The 13,589-nt window shown below is 38.8% G+C and overlaps 1 protein-coding gene and 1 pseudogene across 5 annotated transcripts in view; one reads left to right on the top strand and one right to left on the bottom strand.

Annotated features, from left to right (window-relative positions):
- Xrcc4 (X-ray repair cross complementing 4) overlaps positions 1-13,589 on the top strand; it is a 212,661-nt gene that overhangs the window by 31,492 nt on the left and 167,580 nt on the right. For 4 of the 5 annotated variants that reach the window (XR_015734962.1, XM_087896767.1, XM_087896769.1 and 1 more), the window contains exon 3: positions 7,823-7,998. Coding sequence is in view for 4 of the 5 variants with exons in the window: in XM_087896767.1 (XP_087752893.1) it covers positions 7,823-7,998 (176 nt within the window). In the remaining variant the exon portion in view is untranslated. Of the gene's footprint in view, positions 1-4,007; positions 4,087-7,822; positions 7,999-13,589 lie in introns of those variants that run through there. The other variant, XM_087896771.1, reaches the window with a different exon arrangement.
- Positions 11,736-13,190, bottom strand: LOC148119644 (ATP-binding cassette sub-family G member 3 pseudogene; annotated as a pseudogene).

Raw genomic sequence — 13,589 nt, 5'->3', positions numbered from 1 at the left:
TGTTGAATATATTTTCTGGGCCTTTGATCTGCAGATCTTCTTCTTCAATTCCTATTATTCTTAGATTTGATTTTTTTATTGTGTACCAGATTTCTTGAATTTTTTGTGATGAGAATTTGTTGGATTTGCTGTTTTCTTTGATCAGAGCATTTCTTTTCTCTATGGTATCTTCAGACTCTGAGATTCGTTCTTCCATCTCTTTTATCCTATTGGTTATGCTTGATTCTGTAGTCTCTGTTCGTTTACCTAGATTTTCCATATCTAGCCGATCCTCGTTTTGTGTTTTCTTCATTGCCTCCATTTCACTTTTCAATTCTTGAACTGTTTCCATTACCTGTTTGATTGTTTTTTCTTGGTTTCCCAGTGTTTCATTCACGGATTTACTCATTTCTTCGAACTTTTTGTTATATTTCTCATCCATTTCTTTACTCATTTCTTCAATCTTTTTGTTGTACTTCTCATCCAGTTTTTTAAGGGAGTTATTCATATCCTGCTTAAGGGACTCTATTGCTTTCATAATGGCACTTTTTTCCACTTCTTCTGAATTAAGAGGTTCAGGTCCTTCTATTGTAGGGTCGTTGGGATTTGGTGTTTTCATGTTATTTTTTAGATTGTTGCAGGAGTTCTTGCCTTGGCGTCTGCCCATCTCTTCCTTCAAATGCTCTCTATTAGATCTTCTGGTACCAGGTCAGGTTCCCTTGTTGGGCAGGGACTTCACTGACAGAAGGCCTACCTTTCCTCAGGCAGTCTATTGAAACACAGGCACTCCCTTCTGCCGGGTTGCACTCATAGCCCTGGCCCAGCGTGCAAGGGAGCAGCTCTGGGTAGATCTTGTGGCCCCAGGGGGAAGGTGGGAAGAGAGGAAGGTGTACCTTGATGAAGGCTGGGATGGGATTCGGGAGAGCTCCGCGGGTGGAGCCTCCACTGCAGGGTGACCCTCTATCATTTCTTTATGTCCCCATTTTTCTTCTCAGGATGAGATCCACAAATCTAATCTTATTTGCTTAGTTTCCTCCTTGATCATGACCAATAACAACTTGCAACTAACCCAACTAAACAATAACAAAACAAACATCCGCCAAGCCACAGCACAATCAGAAACCACACACCACAGCTCTTGGGAATGTGGGCATCATGTTCTTAGATTACTTTCTCCTGTTTAGGAACAATGGCATCTTTAGGGAACTGTGAGAAAATTTATGTAATGATCTCATCCTGGAAGAGTTAGCTATTTTCCATCTAAGTGCAATGGGAAAGTTCATGGCTTATATCTGAAGTCTTGTTTGGAGTAGTCTAGACCATCTTAGTTAACTGCTTTGAAGTTTTCTTGTTCAGTTTGTAGCCCAAAGTTATCTTTGAGTGTTTTTGTTGGCCTAATGACATTATTAGAATCTAGGTTGAATTGTCTTTATAGGGCCCCATCATCTGCTTAGAGATCTCAAAGGTCAGTGCATGGAATGGTCATAGTTCACTACAGAAAACTTAAATATTTTAGGTGCAATATGTACCAGATCTTTGAGAGGTCAAAGGACCACAATTTGTTAAATCTTCTAAGGTACACAAACTTAGTTTTTAATTACATGCTTTAGACTCAAGCCTAAAATCATATACAGGAAGGTAGGTGAATTAGTTAGCACTCTATAAATATCATGACAGAAAGTTTAATATATATATAATAATCTCATAAATATTGAGATAATATTTATGCCTTAAGAAGAGTTTTAAAAGGTCTAAATAAAACCAAAGAATTATGAGATTTATCGTAGTGAAATAGTCTCTTAGGTTTTTTTTTTTCTGTCCCATATCAAGTGACTCTTCTGACATGAGACAGATCGTTTGGATTTTTCTTAAGTATACTTGGGTATAGAGAAGGAGAAAGCCACATTTTAGCTCCAAAGGCAGCTTTAAATTTCAATTGAATCGGTTCTACAAAAAGACTTGACTTATATGTCTGTAGACAAGAGCAGAAACAAGTATCTGGGAAGATTTATGAAATTTTATTCTGTTTGAGGTATGCCATATCATTACGTCAATTTATTCATATTTTGGGGACATTTTCTCTTGATGATTTATCTTTCTTTTTCAGATATCTCATTTGTCCATCCGTCTTCAGATTCTTGAAAAGACAAAAACAAAACACCACCTCAATCTTAACTTTGAGAAGTTCTCCTTTTTGACAGATTATATCTGATCAAATGAAAGACATTTGCTAGTCTTTTAAGTTAGTTTAAATTGCATGGCCAACACTTATTTGATGGTGTATTGTCTTTCCAAATCAAGAGGTCTCTCTTGTTTGAGTCTAGTCTTTATCTATCTAGATGTTATTCATAGCTTTTTCTCCCCATGGAAACATTAGCAAAACATCTTCCTTAACATAACACATATCCTGGTTTCCATTCTTTAATCAACACATCTTTAAAGTATGCAGACTGATTTAATTCAGCAGTTTTTTTATTATCTAATACCAGAGCTATATTTCCTTTCTCATTAGCATTTTTAAAAAATTAAAGTTAATAAAGCATTGTTTAATTTATAAATGTGTAGTTTATTGCCACTTTATGTTTATTAAGGCTATCTTTTAAAGTGCTATTATATCATTCTATAACTCTTTGTCATGTAGGATTATGTGGTATACACATAATATGCTTTATGTTGTAATATGTAAAAAACTGTTTCATTTTACTAGAGACATGCTGGAACATTGTCAGTCTCACTTTGTACAGGTATTCACATAATGGCCATAACTTTTGGTAAATGGGTAATTATAGAATTAGCCTTTTGGATCAGAGAAGGGTGTGAGAGGAGGTCACCGGTTATATCTCTGCTGCTTTCTGATCAATCAGTTTTTACCCTGGCATTTGACTCTTTAATTTTTATGAATAATATTTTGACAGGATTCTATAAATTATCAAAGACCAAAGCCAAAAACATGAATAAATGACATTTTAATTAAAGGTTTACTAGACACAGATGTAGATTTAACAATAATTTTACTGAAATCTTGGCGTCCAGATTGCCCTCTTCACATGGGAGGTCTTTAATTCTTCTGCTGTTTTACTCCATGTCTTTCTTAAGAAATATAAAGTTTTCACTGTAGAAGGTTTTTCACTTTCACAGATTTATCACTAAATATTTTATTTTACTTTTTGAGGGTATTGTGAGTGGGAGTGTTTCTATGATCTCTTTTTCAATATATTTATTAGTGTATGACTACTGATTTTTGTAAGTTGCCACTTTGCTGAAATTGTTGATAATTTCTGTAAGTTTTCTAATGGAACTTTTGAAATATATAATATCATATTTTCTGTAAATAAGAATACTCTTCTTTTTTCTGTTTCCATTTAATTTATTTATTGTGTTGCAGCTGGACTACAGTTTCAGTGGTTTAGTCGATTAACATCATGGTAGAAAGCATGGCAGTATGTAGGCACACATGGTTCTGGAGAATGAGCTGGGAGTTCTACATCTTGATCCACAAGCAGCAGAATGTGATTATATGGCACAGTGACATAGCTTGAGCATATGAGACCTCAAAGCCTGCCCCCCCCCCCAGTGACACACTTCCTCCTAAAAGGCCACACCTACTCCAAGGCCACATTTCCCAATAGTGCCACTCCATGATGTCCAAGCATTCAATCACATGACTCTATGGGGGCCATACCTATTTACATATGATTTATTACATATATTGAATATACTAAGCCATCGCTGTATCTCAGGAATAAAGCCTTGCTAATTGTGATTGCTTATCTCATGACATAATGTCTGTATTCTCTGTATAAATATTTTTTGATGATTTTTACATCTATGAATTGTAGTTTGAATGAGAGTGGTCCCCATAGGCTCAGGTATTTGAGTGCTTAGATACCAGGGAGTGGAATTCTCTGATAGGAGTGGAAGTCTTTTATAGGAGGAACTATGTCACTGGGAGTGGGCTTTGAGTTGTCAAAGCCCATGGGCACATTCCTATTCTTTCTCTCTCTCTCCTCCCACCCTCTTGTCCTGAGTATCAGGATGTAGGTCTCCAGTGTTATGTATGCTGCTACGCTCCTCTCCATGGTGATAGTGGAATAAACCTCTGAAAATGTAAGTAAGCCCCTAATTAAATATATTTCTTTCGGTCATGGTGTCTGTTAACAGCAATAGAACAGGGCCGAGAATAATAGTTGTCATCAATACTGTCCTGTAATTTTTTTTATTTCTCATATTTTACCTGTTTTTGATAGTAGAGTAATATGGACTTTATAAAAGGTGTTTAGATGTGTTTCTTTTGCTTTTGATATTTTTGAATAAGTTATGAAATATTCTTCTTTGAAAGTCAAATGGAATTCATTTTACTCTATGTGTGTACTTATCACATTCCATTTATCTACTCTTTTATTGTTGGGCAGTCAGGCTGATTCTTTTGGCTATTGTGAATAATAACTATGGGATATAATGGTATCCCTATTTTATACTGACTGCATTTGGTATTTACCTAAGAATGCTTTAGAATGCTCTAGTCTGTTTGGAAACTTCTTACTGAATTCCAGAAGGTACTCACTAATTGCACTCCTTCCAACAATGTTTAAAGGTTCTCTTTTTATATTTTAATCAATGTTTTGAAATTTTTATACCTGTTAAATGTATTTTGATCATACTTTTTCCCATCTACCTCTGTCCAAATTTGCATGATGATCTCTAGCCAACCACCCTCTCCTCTTTTGGCCTTTATGATTATTATTATTATTATCCATAATTTTTTGACTCCAGTTAGTGCTCAGCATATGCACCCTAGGGTCAGGGCAGACTACCGTGGACACCTTCCATTTGCTGCATCTTCAGCTTTATTGTTTTTTGTTTTCTTAATGATCGCCATTTAGAATCTGTGGTAGAAACTAATGGTAGTTTTGATTTTAATTATTCTTATGAATAAAGATAGTGAGCATTTTCTCTCATTAGTTTACATGAGTACTATCTGGTTTGTTTGCACATTGATTAGTCCATTATTTCAGTATTGATTTTTCTTAGTTCATTATATTTTCAGGTTACTAATTTTCCCTGAGATGAATTGCTTGCAAACTTATCTCTCACTCTTCAGTGTTTTCTGAGCATTCCTTTTCTATGTAGATCTCTGTAGTTCTCGGTACTTCCCTCACATCCTTCCTGCTGTGTCTTCTACTACTGGAGCCCTATTGCTTAAGCCTGTATTTGAAGTGCTTTCCTATTGCATTCCTCTAGCAGTTCCAGGGCTTCTGTTCCATCTTAAATATATTATTGTTGTTGGGTGTGAGAGAGAGAAATCTAGTTTCATATTTCTACCTGTAAATGTTTGGTTTCCTAAGCATCATTTGTTGAGACAATCCTTAGAATATTTTTAACTTAGTATGTTTTGCTGCATGGTTTTAATTTTTCTCTCTAAGCTTCCATGTAATTATATTAAACCTAACATGTATCACTGGCTCTCAATCCTAGACAAAGAAATACAGGCAACTATGGAATCCTCAGAGCTGGAGAAGTATCTCCCCCAGGAAGATCACCACATTTGGTTACTAATCCCAAGTAACCAGCCCTAACGTCAGTTACAGGCTGATACAGACTGAGGAACTTGTATTTATATATTTAGGAGAGAGAGAGAGAGAGCACGCGCAATTAAAAAAAGTGAGGCTATGAATTTGAGTGAGAGAAAAGTTTATATGGGAGGTGATGGAAGGAGGAGAGGGAAAGGAGTGCATGATGTAATTGTGTTTTAACTTCAAAATTTGAACAAGAACAACATATTGAAGGCTGGGTATATTGACACACAGATGTATTTCTTGTACTCATAAGCTGAGGCAGGAGTCAAATGGATACTTGCAAAATGTAGCTGATACACGTGCACACATACACACACATATAAAATTAAATCTTAAAAAAGAATATCAGAACTAAACATATATGTGACTGTAATTCTAATGCCTGAGTGGGCAGAAGTTGTCTTTTCTGGCTTCTTTAGTCACTAGAACTATACTAGGCATGATAGAAACAACTGGAAGTATTTTTCTGTTAATGAAACTGTCTTAAGAACACCTCCCTCAGCCCTGGAAGCTGCCTCAACAGGTAAAGGGCCTGTTGTTTACTCATGAGGATTTGAGGCCTGGGCCTTAGCACCTGTGTGGAAAAGCCATGTGCAGTGCAATACATCTGTTACTCCAGTCCTCTGTGATAGACAGGAGGGTTTTCTGTGAGTCAAGCCTAAATGGTGAGCTATTGGTTCACTGACAGAGCCTGTCTGAGATTAGCTGGAGAGTGATAAGGACGACAACAGCTGTGCCTGGTGGGGTGGCCTCCACATGTCCACAGGGGCACTTGAACCTGCACAGAATGAATGAATGAGTTGCTGAATTTACCTCTTTAGTCTCATTTATTTATAGATAATGGTTGAAAATTCAGCTCTTAATTATAAAAGAAAACAAAAAGAAAAGATTTAAAAGTAACTCCAGGACTGGTAAATCCTATAGGGACTCCAAGAAAGGCAAGCATCAATCTTCACGTAAGACTGCCTCTGCCCAGAGTACAACTGGTGTGGTCATTATTGAATTATATTTAGATTGCCATATTGTTGGGATCTTGTGAGGGAAGCATTTTGTCTGGAAGACCTTGTCATAGCAGATGTCCCAGTGCCCCTTCTCTCTCAGTCTTTCCAGCTTCCATTCACGGTGTTTCCTGAGCGTAGAGGAGGGGTTATGTTGTAGATGGACCAGCTGGGGCCAAGGACTATGACATCGCTCATCCTCTGCAGTTCTGCTAGTTGTGGATCTCTGGAGTGGCCTCCCTCTATTGCAAAACCCAGCTTCTTTGGTGGGGGCTGGGAACTATACTCATCTTTGAGAATCAGGAAAGGCATCTAACGTACAGTTAGAAGCGAGACTGATTTAGCGAAACAGCAGGGGTTCGTCTAGGTTTATAGTACCAGGCGTCAGTTCCCTCCTGTCAAGTACACCATAAGTCCCATTAGATGACTGTTGCTTATGCCCAAGATAAAATAGCACTATTATTCCTTTGGGGATACCTTGGCAGGTCAATTATTGTTTTGCTTTGCAGGCTGTTTATTTGTCTAGATCTATTGATTACATTTGTTTGTTGTTGGGTTGCATAGCACTTTCTGATACTGTGAGTGTTGATCCTCCGAGGGAAAGCTTCCAGGTCACTACTGGGTGGGTCAGTTCCTCCAGGTCTGTGCTGGAACTGTATATTAGCTTCAGAAATAGCATCTTCCTATTTAGTTGTGGGGGTGTAGCTAAGGACAATGGGAGTATCTGATATTGTTTGGTGGCTCTCTAGAACTCTTGACCTACAGCTTGAAGCTTTCCTTTGCCTGGCATTTGGGTATTTTTTAAGTAATTTATGGTTTCTACAGGGAGCATTATAATCCCTGTGGCATAGGTCCATTAAACACACACACACACACACACCACAAACACACACACACACACACACACACACACACACGTTCACAGCACTGGATACTTAGATTTGAGTACACAGTCTGACATAACCGCAGAGGTTGGGAAAGAATAAGGGAATAATGGTTGGAGAGGAAGAGAAAGAGCTCCAGAGATAGGGTTAAGGGCACAAATGCTTCAGAAGGGCCAAGGAGAAAATAACAGGAACGGGAATATAGCCGGGAGTGGGAGGAAAGGGTGAAGAGCACTAATGGTCTTTTTAAAAAGCCACATGGAAACATTCTGGTCTTATTATTTTTTCCAATTTCTGTTAGATTCGATAAAGTAGTAGTAACAGCTAAGTACATATTTTCTACTAGAAAGTTTTTATTTCCCCATTTTATTACTATTTCCCATAGTTTCTGAGTCGGAGATTTCCCAAGAAGCTGATGACATGGCTATGGAGAAAGGAAAATATGTTGATGAACTGAGAAAAGCACTGGTGTCAGGGTCTGGAGCCGCGGACACATACAGGTTCATCTTTTCTAAAGAGTCTTGCCACTTCTCCATTGAGAAACAACTGAAAGATGTCTCAGTAAGTAAAGCGTTCCACTCAGTAACACTTACCGTCTCAGTAGTAAAGCATTTGTTTTTATTGATGAGTTTTGTTTCACATTTAACTAGTGTTTGCTTGTTTTTGTTCTGGTTTTTTTGAGACAGGATTTCCCTGTGTAACAGCCCTAGCTGTCCTGGAATTCAGTCTGTAGACCAGCTGGCCTTAACTTACCGAGTTCTGCTTCCTCTGCCTCCTGAGTGTTGGGATCAAAGGCGTGTGCTCATGCCTAGCTTGAACTGATTTTTACTAGTGATTAAGCAGCATAAAAATAATCAGGAATTCAGAAGAGTGTTGAGTCCCTAGACAAGCTGCCTTCAGCTGTCACGTTGCAGTTGAAATGGCTGTCCTTTGTTTACTCACTGTTTGTTTATGGATAAGTTTATTCATGCCTTGTTTGCTTGACAGAACTTTTTGGATATTAAATCAGGTAAAACTTTCTGTGCTAAGGTCAGCTAAGGTGCAGCTGAGACACTGACAAGCTTTTTCAGTCAAACCTTGGGAATCTTCTAGTGTGCCATGTGTTTCTGCAAACTGATTTCAGAGTGATACCATCTTATAAACTCATCTGCTGGCAAAAATGTTCTGACAGTTGCACACATGGCAAAATAGTCTGTTTCATTGCACTTGGATGACCCACACATTGTAAAGGAGTTTGTCATGGTTTCCTTAATGACACAGATAACTGACAGTTGCCAACAAAATGACCTCCTAAACTTAGAAGAATGGGAAAGAATGTACATATTCAATTTAGAAAGCTTGACTAAATTCTGTTGTGTTTTCACATAACCCTGTTCCCATGGCAAAGAGACCTTCGTGAGTCCCAAGTGCACTTGCTTCCAGACTGTCCCTCTGGCAGGCACAGTTTGAGGCATTTCTTGCCATCATTCAAAAGCTTCATGTGCCAAATGGTGCTTTCAGGATCATTGTACAACTTGAAATACAGGAATTATGTAAAGCGTGTATGAAATTTATATTTTTACTTCCTTTTTTTTTTTAAAGAAAATGGAAAATACTATCAATGTGGGTTTTCCCCCCCCGAGATAGGATTTCTTTATAGCTTTGGAGCCTATCCTAGAACTAGCTCTTGTGGACCAGGCTGACCTCGAACTCACAGAGATGCAACTGCCTCTGCCTCCCGAGTGCTGGGAATAAAGGCATGTGCCACCACTGCCCGACCCATTGTTTTCATTTTAAAGGACCTATTTTTAAGAAAAATTTACTCACATTTTTCCTGAGTATTAGAATTTTCAATTTCCAGTGTAATAACGAGATGCTTAGATCTATAATTTGCTTGGTGATTTTCAGGTTTTAGGGAAGATTGGGCTCAGAGTGTTTATGAGATTAGCTTTGTATTTATAACTAATTCTTTAAATGTATGTATGTTCGGGTTACGTTTTTTCTTTAAAAAGTGTATGCTTTCATTTAACACTAATACTTACTGGAATAAATATGATATGATCAGCTAGACATTACCACCATTTCTCTATAGTTTGAACTTCATCACTAAGTACTCGGTAGGCAACAGCGACCTGAGGTGCCAGCACTGGGAGTTGGCCGTGCAGACTCTTTAGGTAACTACCTGCCTCTGCCAGATTATTCCCTCACTCTACCTTTTACACTTAATGCTGATTTTGACATTTTATCATCATAGTATAATTCTCTTCTTACCTTTGTTTGAGTAGATTTTTTTTTTTGGTAATAAATCACAACTTAAAGAATTTTTAGAAATTCTTCTCTCATATAGTACACCCCACAGCAGTTTCCTCCCCTCCAACCCTCTTATTCATTCCTCCTCTCTCCCACATATCTACTCTTTCTCTGTTTTCCTTCAGGAAAGGGCAGACCTCCCATGGATAGCAACTGAACATGGCATAACAAGTTACGTAAGACTAGGCACAAAACTTCATGTCAAGGCTGGTTGAGGCAACCCAGTAGGAGGTCAACAGTCCCAAGAACAAGCAAAAGAGTAGGAGACATCCCAGTTCCCACTGTTAGGATGCCCACTAGAACACCAAGTTACACAACCATGACATACATGCAGAGAACCTTGTACAGACCCGTGCAGGCTCCATGATTGCTGCTCCAGTCTCTGTGAGCTCCTGTGAACCCCGCTTAGTTGTCCCAGAACTGTGTTCTCATGCTCTCATCTCTGTCCTTCTTCCATCTCTTGTATCCCATTCCCTCAAGTTCTCCCCTCCCCTCCCCTTCTCTCCTCTTATGCCCTCCTTTTCCCTCACCCCTATGTTTTCAATTTTGTCATGCAATCTTATCTTTCCAGGTGGATCTATGTATGTTATTCCTAGGCTTTTCCTTGTTATTTAGTTTCTCTAGGATTATGGACTATAGGTTCGTTAATTTTTTGCTTAACAGCTAGCTAGCTAGGTTCCTCTTTTTTTTTTTTAAACTGCTGAGTATTTATTCTTCAGTTAAGGAACATCTAGGTTGTTTCCAGGTTCTGGCTTTTACAAATAATGTTGCTGTGAACATAATTGAGCAAATGTCCTTGTGGTATGATTGAGAATCCATTGGGTATATGCGCAAGAGTGGTATTGCTGGGTCCTGAAGTAGGTTGATTACTAATTTTCTGATCAACCGCCATATTGACTTCCAGAGTGGTTATGCAAGTTTGCATTACCACCGGCAATGGAGGAGTGTTTCCCTTACTCCACATCCTTTCTAGCATAAGCTTTCATTGGTGTTTTTGATCTTAGCCATTCCGACTGATATAAGCATAATATCCCAGAGTCATTATGATTTGCATTTCCTTGATGACTATGGATGTTGGAAATTTCCTTAAGTGTTTTTTGGGGCCATTTGAGATTCTTCTGTTGAGAATTCTCTGTTTAGTTCTGTACCCTATTTTTAAATTGGATTATTTAGAATTTTGATGTCTAATATCTTGTCTTCTTTATATATTTTGGAGATCAGTACTCTGTCTGATGTAGGGTGGAGGTTATTTTTTTTATTTGTAATTTTTATTTAAAAAATTTTGACAATTTCGCATATGTACATAATACATTTCAGCCATTCTCACTCACTCCCATCTTTCTTTTCTCCCTTCCAACTCTTCAAACACCCTCTCCAAAATTCCCTTTCCCACATTTTTATCTTTGGGTTTTGTCTTGTGAACCACAGAGTTTAACCAGTGTTGTCTGTGTGATCATGGTTTTAGATATTCCACAGGAGCCTAGCTGACTCTCCTGTTGAGTATCAATGTGAAATCAATGACTGCCTCTCTTCCATAATCTTCCAGTAGCAATAGTTCAGCAGAATAGGGTGTGGTCCCATTAAGTCTCTCTCTGACCCTTGCTGTGCTGATGAAGGACCCAGTCTTGTGCAGGGAGCTGCAGATGTTGTGAGACAGACCATGGGTGCAAGGGCTGTGTCATGCCCACAATAGAGCATTTCCAGCTGTTCTTCTCATCTTCTGGCTCCTGACTCTTTCTACTAAATCTTCTAAGCTTTGGAAGGGGTTGTATGGGTGTCCTGTTTAGGGTTAAATACTCAAGTGTCACTTACTCTAGTCCTTTGAGCAGTTATGAGTCTCTGCGTTCACCACAATTCATTACAATGGAAATCTTTCCTGGGTAATGCTGGCTGCAGCGTGTGTCCATGAGTGTAAGTGTAAATATTTAGAAGACAGTCAATGTGCCCTACTATGTAAAACTCTAGTTGCTTTGGGGGGGGGAGGGATTTACAAAAAAGAAAGATTTTAGTTGTTTTTTAAAGGTCAATTAAAAGAAAATGGAGGAGTGATTTTAAAATATCTCTTTTTCTTAAGAAATAATAACTGCACATAGGTAATTAATAAGAGGATAATCATTATACAAGTTAAGGTCACGAGATTCTCCCAGAATCCCCATGATGAGAGGTCAATGTCCCAGATTGTCAAGAATTCTTCACCAGTACACATTACAAAGTTGTGACATCTACTGACTTCTGCTGCTTTATGTTCTGGGCAGAAGTTTTGTCCCACGAGTTCATTGTGTTGCAAAGCTATAAATCCATAATGAGGAATGCTCAAGTACTTAATCCATGAGAGGTCCCGCATGAGGTTTACGGAATATAGTGACAGACCTGAGATCAACAGCATGAACGTAAAATAGATGGTTATGAGTTCTGTTGGTGCAGCTGCTGCATTCTCCCCTGCTCCTAAAGACAGTGGCATGGAACTGGTACAGCAAGCCAACATCATGATGGTGAATATCATAGTGAAGAAACCCTTCACATCTGTTATTACTCCTGTCATGCTGAATACTATAACAGTAAATATAATACTTGGCAATAACCTCCTGGGTACCAGGTCACCCAGCAATTTCCCAAGGAAATACGATGACACTCTGTAGTATCCACTGGTGTGCTCATGTAGAAAGCGATCCCTGTCAATCACAAAGAGCTCCCCTGTAGTCATGCCTGTGATACATTCAAAGCTTGTGAGCAAGAAGAGCAAGGCAGCTCTGCCCTGGACAGCAGTGCAATCATTCTGTAGGACATGGAAAACTGTACCCAAAACGAGAGCCACTATGGCCGTGATAGTTGCCTTTATTATAATGATCCGTGGAAAACCCTTGATATTTTTAAGTGAACGGTGGATAATCCATCCAAGCTGATACCAGAAAGGGGTGACACATGTGATCGCCTCTGAGACTGATCTCCTCCCTGCATTCTGTTTCCCCAAGAGTGGATCCAGTTCAGTTCTCATTTTGCTGTATTCGGAGGACTGGGCATACATATTGGCTAAGTTTTCTGTGACTTGGTGCTGTCTCTCGGAAAGGTCTTTATCTTTCTCGACATCATGGCCGTCTTCCTCTGTGTCTAATAGAGCAGAGAAACTTCCGTTAATGATGTCCAGGAAAAAGTCTGCAGGGTTGTTGTGAGAATCATAGTTGTAACCTGCAGATTTGAAGTATTCTAAAGCCTGTGCAGGCCCGTGAAACATGACTTTTCCTGAGGCCACTAAGTTGAGGCTGTCAAACAGTCTGAAGATGGAGTACGGGGGCTGCTTGATGGAGAAGGTGATGGTCCGTCCCCTCCTAGACATCATTTTCAGGACCGAGATGACATCAGTAGTAGTGCTCAAGTCTAAGCCAGTGGTGGGGTCATCCAAGAACAAAATGGGATGCTCGGTGACCAGCTCCATGGCTATACTGGTCTTTTCTCAAGCTCTTTAGATCTAGGCTAAAGCAATGATGACCAGCATTATCAATAAGAACATCCAAGGTCATGGTCATTTGGAGAATGAGCTTGTTCAAGCAATAAAAGATTTTGTTATATAATTATCCTGAGGAACAAAATGATGGGCACCTGGGAGAAGAAGGAAGTTTTACTTTTCCAAGTAAGTAGAAAGAAGCAGAGGTCAGACTTGACATGAAGCCCATGCCAATGACAGTTACTGTTTGTTTTTTATCAAGTCACATATTCTAGGGTGATGATTTACCACAATCAAAGGCTGACACAGTGAAGTCTATGTTTAAGGAATGAGCAAGATGCAACAGGAGAAGAAGTATATCTAGTAATTTAGTAGTTATTTCACACTCTCCCAAGAAACACAAGACATACGCAAGCTGTAC

Source organism: Myodes glareolus, chromosome 15 (assembly GCF_982192425.1).
Source record: "Myodes glareolus chromosome 15, mMyoGla1.1, whole genome shotgun sequence".
NCBI lineage: Eukaryota > Metazoa > Chordata > Mammalia > Rodentia > Cricetidae > Myodes > Myodes glareolus.
Note: the sequence above shows the minus strand (reverse complement) of the source record. Positions and strands in the feature narration are given on the sequence as shown.